At 42.7% G+C, this 12,497-nt stretch overlaps 1 protein-coding gene across 1 annotated transcript; it reads left to right on the forward strand.

The window, feature by feature from the left end:
* Nucleotides 1-9,236: 9,236 nt before the first annotated feature.
* LOC149457899 (uncharacterized) lies at nucleotides 9,237-11,607 on the forward strand. Its single transcript, XM_089682884.1, has 3 exons — nucleotides 9,237-9,420; nucleotides 9,970-10,628; nucleotides 11,392-11,607. Exons 1-3 carry the CDS (start codon nucleotides 9,237-9,239, stop codon nucleotides 11,605-11,607), a joined length of 1,059 nt encoding a protein of 352 aa, XP_089539010.1.
* The last annotated feature ends 890 nt before the right edge of the window (nucleotides 11,608-12,497 follow it).

Genomic DNA, 12,497 nt, shown 5'->3' on the forward strand with positions numbered 1-12,497 from the left:
ATTATTTCTCTTCCCCAGCAGACTCCAAGGGCATTTAAATTAAAGGTACAGTGTTCTGCACTAATATTAAGTCTCTCTGAAGCCTAGAAACACCCTTTTTTAAGTTAAATTCACAGCGAATTTATTCGACTCGAATCGAATATTGTCCACGAATTCGCCGAATCAGTCGAATCGAATTTTTCATTTCTTCGCTCATCTCTAATTATAACTGTCAATGGGGTGAAGGGTGGGGCCTGACCTTAAAATACTCCTTTCATAATTTTGAAAGCAGCCATCACTGGCCTGTCCTTTTGAGAAAGTTAATTGCATGGCTGTCACGCTGATGCTTTGTCTCAAATGCTTTCTAAGACACTGACCTTGAACAAGCATAGAGATAATGAATTTAGAACATTCTTTTAGTGGCACTGTAATTCAAAAGTTTTAAAGCCAGACATATCCAGGCAACTAGCATTTCCAGAAGCAGCCCAGCAATGGCAATCATCATACTGTACTTGTTCCAAAACAGGTAGGATGATAAACAAGAGCAAGGTAGGCATGTACAACAAATTATACTGGCTATCTGAAAAATCAGACACTGAGAACCTTGTGCATTTTCTCTTTTTTTCATGGGTGCTTACAGGCATGACACACAAGGAAGCTGTGTCTGGCAGAGTAGAATACTTAATTTTTCTCTTCTGCAGTTCAGTAACTTTTACAGGTCTCTCACCCACTCCACCGTGTGACCGCATAGTGAAAGAAGAAGCAGCAGGGTGACGAGTTTACCTATCTGTCCCTTTGCTCTCTCCACCTATTTTTATGCCTCTTGCACCTCAACACAAATGGATAGCTTTTTATGCTGCTTCTCCCTACCTCTGTCTGAGTTATGCTGTACAGATTTCAAAGACTGATACAAAGTAAATTTGGTTACTTACACTTTTTGTTTTTAAAACATAAATATATTTACTGATGCTTTAATGATTACAGAGCTGCAACACAAACAAAACAGTCTTTTTCAGAACTAAAGGGAAATGTGCTGTCAAAGATTGCTGGTTTGTATGTGTTAACTGCTATCCACACGAACACTTGAACTTGCTCTCACACCTCTGTGCAGCAGTTTGGCATTCTCTTTCTTTTCTGCTGATCCATTCAAACTTTTCAAAGACTCTCAAAAGCACAGTGAAGGTTTTGATGTTTAACTATGACTATTCGGCTGCCACATATCTGGCAATGGTAGTGTTAAATAGCAGATATTCTGAAGCAGCATATCTCTCCTCAGTTATCAGTTACTAGCATATTCTGTACTCAATAGTTTGTCTATTAGAATGGCATTGTCTATTAGAATGGCACTCATGGGAAAGATCCAGGGGCAGTAGGATTAGAGGGGGCAGCAACAAGCCTCAACATGTATGAAATGTGATCACAGGTTCATTTTTTTTGTTTCCCTCTTATATTAACATCTGTACATTTATTAGATTCAGCATGAGGACTGCAGAGTGTTGGGGGTACAGAGGGCATTGTGATTGTAATGTGGAAACATGAAATAGTCTTTCCTTTCTTTTGTTTGGTGGTCTGTGCAATTGAAAAATAGCTCTGCGTATAAAGCAGACTAAATAAATAAAGTTTTGCAGCGCTAAAAATAACCACAATTATAATCAACAACACTCGTGAAAAGTGTGTAATCAAAAAATAGGTATGAACAGTCCAAAAGAATCTTCTTTTCTCTACTGTTAAATCTTCAGTTTTTCATATATGGTGAGTTGAATTGTGCTGAACCTCCACCATAAGTAAAAGTGCATACTCACCAGACCCAGTTGCTGTCTAAATAAATAGAACAGCAGAAAATGCTTTGTTATAAAGTGAAGCTCCTGTCCAAGAAATGGCACTCCAAGATCCTGATGATGCACATTCGTGTGACACAGCTGTAGAGAGGTTTTAGATATGCTAGAGGTCCTGTCGCCACTCTCATCTGAGATTGGAAGCTAAACATGTAAGTGATACCTTTTGGATGGATGTTTTTAATATATGTTTACAGTGTTACTTTTTTTGGATATCCATTTTGTTTAATAAATTACTGCACTATAAGACGTTTTTCATTGTTTCATTCAATTCATTTGAAGTGCCTTTTCTTGGAGAGGAGCTTCACTTTATAGGAAAGCATTTCCTACTGTTCTATTTATTTAGACAGCAACTGAGTCTAGTGAGTGTGTAATTTTACTTTTGGTGGAGGTTCAGCACAATTCAAGTCATCATTTATGGAAAATTGAAAATTTAAAAGTAGAGAAGATTCTTTTGGACTGTTTATACCTATTTTTTGATTACACATTTTTCACGGGTGTTGTTGATTATAATTGTGGTTATTTTTAGCTCTGAAAAAATTAATTTATTTATTGTGTATGTTTTTTTTTGTGTATGAACACTTTTGCTAGCAGCTAATTTTTATTATATTACTGGGCATTGACATATTTCTTTATAGATTTGTATAAAGCAGACTGTTTGCTGGCTCCAATACCATATTATAGTCTTAGTAAAATAATCATATAACTACCTTTAAAAAAAAATGACACTAGAGGTGAAGATTAATAAAAACAGCATAATAATTTAGGTGTGCCTAAATTCAGTCCCGTACAGGTCAGGGTGCTGTGCCACACTCACATGCATATAGCCTTCTCAAATAGCCAATAATCTGCATACTTGTTTGGGCCACTTTACTTTAGTCGGCCATAGATGGATCGAATCTTGGCTGGTTCAGAAGGGACTGGCAGAGATTAGGTCCATTTATGGGCAAGCTGGTGGTACCTAAGTCGATCCATCAATCAACTTGGGTACAACCTGCTTGTACTATTTTTTACATGTGGTTACTGCCGGTGGCTATATCCTCTAGCAGTAATCATCATGTTCTGCTGGCTGGGAAGGCTTCCTGCCAGTAGAACACAACAGCGCTGCGGGAAGGATTCCACCATCAAAAAATTGCATAATCTCTGGCATTTCTTAGTGGAGTTTGTGTACTAAAGGAAATATAAATATGAGCGCAGTTTTTGAAAGATTGAGTTTTAAAAAGTGGTGTGACATCTATACTGATATACTGTATCAGTTAGTAAACTACTGATGTGCAAGGAGACTGAAGGTGTGGGCAGAGAAGAAGAGAGATAGATTTTGGTGTTGTCAGCACAAGGCTGGTATTGGAAGCGAAGTACGTTTATCCACTGCTAAAGTGAGAGGTGTAGCTAGAGAATAGAGGGGGTTCTAGTATAAAGTCTGGGAGGACCTCTAGGAAATGAGAAGAGAAGAGAAGAGTCTTGGAGATGGAATGTTGATTGGGGGAGATAATTAACAGTGACAATCTCTTCATGAATTGTATCAATCTTGTTTCTGAAATGACTGGCTATGTCATGGGCAGTGAAGGAGTTAGTGGGTGGTGGCAGTGGAGGACGAGGTAGAGAATTAAAGGTAGAAAAAAGTTAATGAGTTTTGGACAGAGGGTGTTAATGAAAATGTCAAAATAGGCCTGTTTGGCTGCTGGGTAGCTTTATACAGCAAGTGTGTTCAGGGAGACAGAGAGCTGTTGTAGGCCAAAGTGACCAGAGCAGATCAGGAATAAGATTTTGTTGTAGAGATTGTCAGTAACAGAACAGAGAAGAGAAGGGGTTGTAGGCAGGTGCATTTTTTTTCTCTACTGCTGGTGGTGCTTAACCGAGTAACACCTCAGCCTGAAAAGGAAGTCAAAGAGAAACTGTACTTCTGTGTGGTTTTCTGGATCAATAAAGCAGTGTTCTAGTTGGCTACACTGCACCCATGTGACCCACAGAAGCCATCTTGGGTCAGCAGGGTCTGGCCCCTGGGTTCTGGCGTGCTTTGAGTGTGTGACTAGGTAGGGTAAAGGACCCCCGCTTGTTAGAGAATATAACTAGCAGTAGGGAAATGTTCCTGTCGAGGAGGGATAGATTAAGGACTTGCTTTCCTGGAAGGAGCTTCCCATTTGGGACTGGATCAGCAAGGCCACACTACACCCTCTGAAACAAATGCTGTCAGCACCTCTCCTCCTACCCCTCTGACTACATTCAACTGTGCGTTATTTCTCTAGCGGTGCTCTCCCACCAGAGTGTCTGTAATATTGGCATTCGGTTTAATACTAGTTTCATGTTTTGCTACACCTGGACCTGGATAGGACTGTGCGTATACTGCCTGCACCATGCTGCACCTCTCCACACTTGGCGGCAGTAAGCAGGATATGTCCCTTGCAGCGGATGCGCAAGGAGGACTGAGCTCCAGCATGGCTCTGCTCAGGTTGGGCTTAGCCCTGATACCTAAATTTAATGGCTTTAACATCTCCTTGGCAGAATGGGGGAGAGGCTGGAGAGTGCCATGCACCTGTATCAGGTGCTGGACAGACATATGGCTGAACTGCTAATTAAAATACTTGAGAAGGATGTCCGTGAGGTAGCAATGATGCTGCCAGAGGAGCAGCAGGCTACCATGGAACAGATTGAGTCACTTCTGGAAGCCTTCTTTGGGGAGAAGTTACCGCTGCTGGAGATGAGGCAGAGGTTCTTCAACAGGAGGCAACAGGAGGATGAGAAAATTACTCATTATTCAGTGGCTATGCTGCACCTCTGGAGATGCCTGGAAAAGCAGGATGTGTGCATTTGTGCTAACATAACAGACTCTGATTACATACTAAGAGATCAGTTTATTGCAGACTTGAAACATGGCCCAGTCAGGAGAGCATTAAAGCACAGCCTGCAACAACCTTCCGTGAGGCAGTAGTGAATGCGGCTACCAGTGAGCAGGAAGAGGAAGATGAAACTGTAGCAGTGACCAAAAGGTATGAGCCAGTGTACCTTCTGGAGGAGGCATTAGCTCCTGCACTGATTTTGGACCTGGAATCCGTGGAGGGAACTGGCACAAGATGTAGCCTCTTTGAAGCAAGACAGGGCCTTTTCCAAAAGGGACTCTCCCTAACACCAGAGGAGTTAGAATCCGCTGTGCAGGGACCCTGAAGAAGGCCACAAATGCTGGTGGTGAGTCTGGTATGGACATATTTCTAGGAACTGTGGGAGGTCTGGATCCAGAAATTTCCCCAGACTGGCCTTAAACTAGTATCTTCCAGGGCAGAGTGACAACCCCCAGGACCGGCTCATCAAAGTCCCAGTAGGCCTGAAGCAGTGGCCACCCCTAGTCCAGTGGTGTCCAACCTGGTAAATGGACAGGAAGTCCCATACTTGGTTGACACAGGGTCAGAAGTCATTGTTATGGAATATGAATTCTATGTGCAAAGATTTGGGGTACATGAACAGCTAGACCTACTGGCTCTTCCTACATGTGGTCAACAACCTACTTATCCTGGTGGAAGGTTTTACTTGACTGAAGATTAATAATGAAGGCTAGGTGATGGAACGAGTGGGAGTGGTGGTGAACAGTGGCCCCGTAAATCTGGCAGTGCCTGTTGTGTGGGGAATTAATATATTGAAATACCTGGACCTACCTCATCTACTAGCTAAGTATGAATGCTCGTATGTGCAGATGAGCCCGCAGCTTGGGCTTGTGAGCACTGTGGCTTAGAGCACTGAAGGTCTTTTAAGCCCAGCGGAAGACAATAAGGAAACAGTCGGAATAGGTAGGAGGTTGCTCTAGTGTACAAGAAAGATTTTAGGCTATGGTTCTGTGTGGACATCGTAAACGTAATGTTTGCAGTCACAGGGATGCCCACCCTCTGCCTTGAGTAGAGGAGTCCCTGATGGCCTTGAGGCAAGCCAAGTTCTTCTCCAACTTAGACCTGGCCAGTGGTTACTGGCAGGTCCCGGTCCAAGACCAGGGCCATGAGGAAACTCATTTATTACCCTTGGGGTTATTCGAGTTCAGCCGCATTCCCTTTGGCCTCAGCAATGCCACCAGTACCTTACAATGCTTGCAGGGGGATGCCTGGAAGATTTTAACTTCAAGACTGTACTTATCTATCTCAACAATATGTCAGAGCCTGGGTCCGAACCTGGGTCTTCTGCGGTGAGTGGCAATATTTCTGCTTGCTAAGCCACCTGGAATGCTAGACAGCTCCCTTGACAATTATTTGGATGATCCTACCTTGATCTTGTTTATCATGAACCTTGAACCTCTTGCTCCTCCCATGAACTTCCTGATAGAAGCCATATTTCTGCACTTCATGTTTACCAGATTATTGTGCTTTCCAGCCTTTCCACTGCTATAGCAACTGGTCTTTGAGCTTGACCCCTGATCATGACAGAATAATCTGGCCCAAACATGGAGGCCGCTATAGCAAATGTTGTGGCTCCTCTTAGGCAGCAAATTGCTGAGCTGAAGAAATTCGGGGTTACCCATCAAGAAAAAGTTGCCAAACTAGAAAGCATAGTGGATAGGCAACAGGGAGAGATTCAAACTCTGCAGAGACAAATGCTGAACAGAGATGATACCAACTCACATATGCCCCAGCCCCAACCATCTAAGTTTAATGGAGACCGCAGCCACTACAGGGGTTTCCTTAATGAATGTCGTATATATTTCCAAATGCACCCTGCTGCATTTCCTTCAGAGAAAAAGAAGGTAATGTTTATTATTAGACTTCTGACTGGGGAAGCTCTAGCTTGGGCCTCCCCTTATATAGAACAAGACAATGGCACTCTGAATAATTTTGATACCTTTTTGACCACGATGAATCAGGTTTTTGATGATCTCAACCGTTGTGCTACTGCCGAAGCAAAGTTGCATAGTCTGCGGCAGGGTAAACGTTCGGTCGCTGAATATACAGCCGAATTCAGATGTTGGATCGCAGATACCACTTGGAATCCTGCAGCACAAAAGAGCCAGTTCCGCCAAGGGCTTTCTGAACAGGTAAAGGATGAGCTTGCACGAGTAGATATTCTTAATGATCTTGAGGAATTCATCCAATTATGTATCTGTATCGATCAAAGACTTACAGAAAGGAGGAAGGAGAGGCTGGGAATGTTTGGAAGTAATAGGGGCATTTATCTCTCTGCTAGTCCATTTGTTCAGCAGGATTCAAAAGTCTCTCTGGGATCTAACATTCCTGAGCCTATGCAGATTAATGCTATCAAGAGATCCATTTCCATTCAGGAGAGAGAGAGAGAAGAACATATGTCTATATTGTGGGGATTCTGGTCATTATGCAATTAATTGTCCTAACAAAGTTAGAAGAACAATTGCTGTGACTGATGTGAGTGTGCCTGAACAAATAAACTCTATTAGCCAGTCTGTCTCCCCACTGATTCCTGAAGAAAATAAAGTGAACTCACTACTCTCTCATTTTGTCATCCCCATTAAACTTGTCTCTGAGGGCCGTGAAACCTCCTGCTCAGCTATGCTGGACTCCGGAGCTGGGGGGAACTTTATGGATATAGAATTTGCCCACAGCAATAATATTCAGGCAAGAAATACATTTACCCCTATTGATATGGAGACAGTTGATGGTTCACCCTTATCTTCAGGACCTGTTACCCATAAAACAGTTCCCCTGGTACTGCTGTTTGAGGCTGACCATTGTGAGACCATCAGCTTTCATCTGTTTACGTCACCCAAGTTTATCATCATCCTGGGCATTCCTTGGTTCTTCACTCACAATCCTTCCATCAACTGGAGAGCACGGACTATAGATTTTACGTCCCCCCACTATGAAAAATATTGTAAGAAACTTTGTCAACCAAGTTCTTCAAGGAATCGCAACGTGAAATAGTAGCTATCCAGTCATATGACAACTTGCCCCCACAATACCATGTGTTCCGGGATGTCTGTGACAAGAAAAATGCCAATCAATTACCCCCTCATCGCCCATATGATTGTCCCATTGAGCTGCTCCCAGGGGCAGACATACCTTTTGGCTGCCTTTTCAATCTGTCGGAACCTGAATTAAAAGTGCTCAGGGTGTGGATCAATGAGAATTTAGAGAAGGGCTTTATTAGACACTCAACATCTCCTGCAGGAACAGCCCTGTTCTTCGTTGAAAAGAAAGATTCCACTTTGCGTCCATGCATTAACTACAGAGACATGAATAAAAATCACAATTAAAAAACGCTATCCACTACCCTTGATCTCTGAAATGTTGGAAAGACTTTGTTCTGCCAAAATCTTTACAAAACTTTATTTACAAGGGGCATATAATCTTGTCTGCATTTGTTAAGGAGACGAATGGAAAACCACCTTTAGAACCAGGTATGGGCATTTCGAGTCCTTGGTTATGTTTGGACTTTGCAACGCCCCTGCAGCTTTTCAGCATTTCATCAACAATGCTTTTCATGATCTGTTTGACCAATTTGTAATTGCTTATCTGGATGATATTCTTATCTTTTCCGATAATTGGGAGGAGCACCGCAAACATGTTTGCACTGTCTTTGAAAGATTAGGGAAGAATAGACTTTACATTAAATTGGAGAAATGCGAGTTTGAACAAACCCAGATCCAGTTCTTAGGCTATATCATTTCTCCAGAGGGAGAGAGCATGGATCCCAAGAAGATCAAAGCGGTGGTAGATTGGTCAGCCCCTGGAAATGTTAAGGAAATTCAATGTTTTGTTGGGTTTGCCAACTTCTACAGAAAATTTATAAGAAACTTTTCTAAAGTGATAGCTTCAATTACACAGTTGACAAAGAAAGGGGTACCCTTTGTGTGGACCCCTGAGGCACAGGCTGCGTTTGAAAAGCTAAAAACTCTTTTCACTTCTGCACCAATTTTGGTACATCCCGATCCTGAACTACCCTTTATAGTGGAAGTGGATGCTTCTAATTCTGCCGTGGGAGCAATCCTGTCTCAACGAAGTGATGAAACAATGAAGCTTCATCCTTGTGCCTACGTCTCTCATTTGATGTCCTCAGCCGAAAAGAATTACGACATTGGGAATAAAGAATTACTGGCAATTAAGGAAGCCTTTTCTGAATGGAGGCATCTGCTAGAAGGGGCTAATCATCCTGTAACTGTTCTCACTGACCACAAAAATCTGGAATTCATTCGCTCGGCCAAGAGATTGTCTTCTAGACAAGCACGTTGGTCTTTATTCTTTTCCAGATTCAATTTTAATATATCATATTGACCTGGATCGAGGAATGGTAAGGCCGATGCCTTATCAAGGATGCTGTCTGAGCCTCCCCAGGAGGGCAACTCTGAATGTTCAATCCTAACTCAAAAGAACTTCCTAGGGGCCACAAGTACAAAGACATTCTTGAGTCTTCTCAAAGAGGGGTATGAGAATGACCCACTTCTCAATGATCCTAAGGACATTAACCTTTAATACAAGAATGGCATTTTGGACTCAAGTACATCGTCTCTATGTTCCTGAGTTTGCTCGGGTGGAAGCCCTCAAATTAGTTCATGACTCTAAACTTGCGGGACATTTTGGGATTTCAAAGACAGATGAACTTTTGTCACATTCCTTCTGGTGGCCCAGTTATAGGAAAGATATCAAATACTACGTGGCCTCCTGTCTGACGTGCGCACGTCATAAGACACGTCAAGCTTCGCCTTTGGGGTTGCTCCAGCCACTTCCTGTTCCATCAAAACCTTGGGGGTCAATTTCTATGGAGTTTGTAGTTGAATTACCTTCCTCAAAAGAAATTACCACTATCTTGGTAGTCATTGACCGTCTTACTAAGATGGCTCATTTTATATCGGTTAATGGGGTACCTTCTGCTGAACAAACTGCGGAGTTGATGGTTCGAGATGTTTTTAAACTACATGGAATTCCTGATGATGTGGTATCTGACAGAGGAGTACAGTTTACATCAAAATTTTGGAAAAGCTTTTGTTCAGCTTTAGGGGTAACAGTTTACCTGTCCTCTGCTTTTCATCTGCAGTCTAATGGTCAGACCAAGAGGACCAATCAAACTTTGAAACAGTACCTTCGGTGTTTTGTCAGTTATCTTCAGGATGACTGGGTGGACAATCTACCTACGGCAGAGTTTGCCTATAACAATGCTAAACATAGCTCCACCTCCCAAAGCCCTTTTTTCCTCAATATGGGGTATCATCCAGATTTTATTCCTAATCTCCCTATCGCAACTCAAATTCCTGCTGTTGCCAACAGATTAACTACATTGCAGGAGATTCAGGCGAAGTTGATTGAGACTTTGGGGGAGGCTCAGGAATGTTATAAAAAGGTTGCTGACAGTCATCGCAGATCACTTCCTATCTTTCATGTGGGTGACAAAGTTTGGCTATCAACCAAAAATCTGAAGGTTCATGTTCCATCTGCAAGGTTGGGCCAGAAGTTTCTGGGACCTTTTCAGATTTTTGCTCAGATCAACCCAGTCACCTTTCGCCTAAAACTTCCTGACAGTATGAAGATTCACCCTGTTTTTCACGTATTGCTTTTCAAATCATTTCATAAAAATCCTTTCTCTGGAAGAATTCTTCCACCTCCTCCACCTGTTGAGGTACAGGGTGAAGAAGAATATGTGGTGAAGATTCTTGACTCTAGGATGTTTAGAGGAAAATTGCAATATCTTGTCCAATGGGAAGGATATGGGCAAGAGGATAATTCTTGGGAGCCTGAGGAAAATGTTAATGCTCCTAGATTAACAACAGAATTCCACCAGAGGTTTCCCAACAAGCCTGGTCCTAAGATGTCCAGGGGACGTCCTGTGAGGAGGGGAGTACTGTCAGAGCCTTGGTCTGAATCTGGGCCTTCTGCGGTGAGTGGCAATGTTTCTGCTTGCTGAGCCACCTGGAATGCTAGACAGCTCCCTTGACAATTATTTGGATGATCAAACCTTGACCTTGTTTATCATGAACCTTGAACCCCTTTCTCCTCCCATGAACTTCCTGATATAAGCCATTTTTCTGCACTTCCTGTTTACCAGATTATCGTGCTCTCCAGCCAGTATTGTGCTTCTTATCATCTCTGCTGTTATCCATATTTTTGCTACACTCGTTATTGACCCTTGGCTTGTTCTCGACTACGCTTCTGCCTGATCCCAACCTGTGACTTACCGACCTTGGCTTGTTTACTGACCACACTTCCGTTTGATCCTTACCTGTTTATACGCTACTGGACCTCCACTTGCTCACCTCCTGGTGGGGTGATCCCGAGGACCGCGACCTAATGCTAACACACAGCCAAATCCATCTCCACCATTAGTAGCTCTGGTGCACATCGGCTGGTACTTAGACTCCGTACCTCGGGTGATCCCACTACTCCACTACGGTGACCTGCCTGTGTACCTATCCTACTGGTTTCAGGTAAGCCTTTCCACTGCTATAGCAACTGGTCTTTGAGCTTGACCCCTGATCGTGACACAATATTATCATCTTCTACAGGACCTTTAAGGACGATGTCAAGCATCTGGACTGGGTGATAGTGAAAAATATGAATGCCAGGGGTAGTAAGTTGGAGCCTAAGTGGAACGTACCCTATACCGGGTGGAGGGACGAACCTTTCTGCTTATACCTATTTAGGACCTGATCTATGAAGGGTCTGAGCAGATGAAGAAGCTGTTGCATCAAACTATTTTGATAACTTGCGTGCTGGATGGTGAGTATTCAGAAAAATCCATTGAGGACTCGAGGACTTTCAACCCTACCGACCTCCCACCAGTACAAGAAGCACTCTCAGACTGGTTATTGCAACCTCTTGAACTTGAACATTCAGTCTCCAGTGGGCCTGAGGCCTGAAGACTCTGTCCGGAGAAGTCAGATACCCTGTCAAGGAAGGATAGATTAGGGACTCACTTTCCAGTAAGGAGCTTCCCACTTGGGATCAGATAGACCAGGCCACATTTTACCCCCTAAAACAGACACTGTCGGGACATATCCTCCTACACTTCTGACTACATTGAACTGTGAGTTATTTCCCTAGCGGTGCTCACCCGTCAGGGTGTCTGTAACAATGGCATTTCATTTAATACAAGTTTCACTTTTTGGTGCAAGCAGACTGTATGTGTTTACTGCCGCATCACGCTCTCCACAGGTTGATGTATGCTGTATGAGTATTAGGTAGCTAGGCTGTTAACATTGGCAAGGATGTTGAAAACACCCAAAATAACAGTGGTTATTTCAGAGGAGTAAAAGTAGGGTAGCTAGAAGTCATCAAGGAAGCATGGCACTGATTCAGGAGGCCAATAAATTGCAACAATCCTAAAATAGAAAGAACAAAAAAAAACAAAGAAAAAAGGTAAATACTACAAGCTTCAAAACAGGACACAGTGGTGTAGGAATAACTTAAAAAATGCTTTGTGGTGATAGGATTTAAACTACACTTGTCGTCCACTGGGTCTGTCATTGCATACAGTATATCAGCATTTGAAGTTTTCAGCATTTCTGGAGTTTACTGTATATTGAATTTGCTTGTGGAACTATAAGTACTGTTACTGTTAGAAATATAACTGTTACTGGAATTGCTGTACTTGTGTTTGATTTCTGCTCTGCACAAACATCTGCTGTTGGCATGACTTGTGACTGCATACAGATATAGCTACATTGCTCAGATTTGCAGCAACATGTCTCAGCAAGTATTTGTACACCCATTAGACATGAGCCTTTAAAAGAGAAGTGTTGGATTTCAA

The sequence above is a fragment of the Staurois parvus genome, unplaced genomic scaffold (genome assembly GCF_062004578.1).
Source record: "Staurois parvus isolate SC_StPar_1 unplaced genomic scaffold, SC_StPar_1.0 ptg000299l, whole genome shotgun sequence".
Lineage (NCBI taxonomy): Eukaryota > Metazoa > Chordata > Amphibia > Anura > Ranidae > Staurois > Staurois parvus.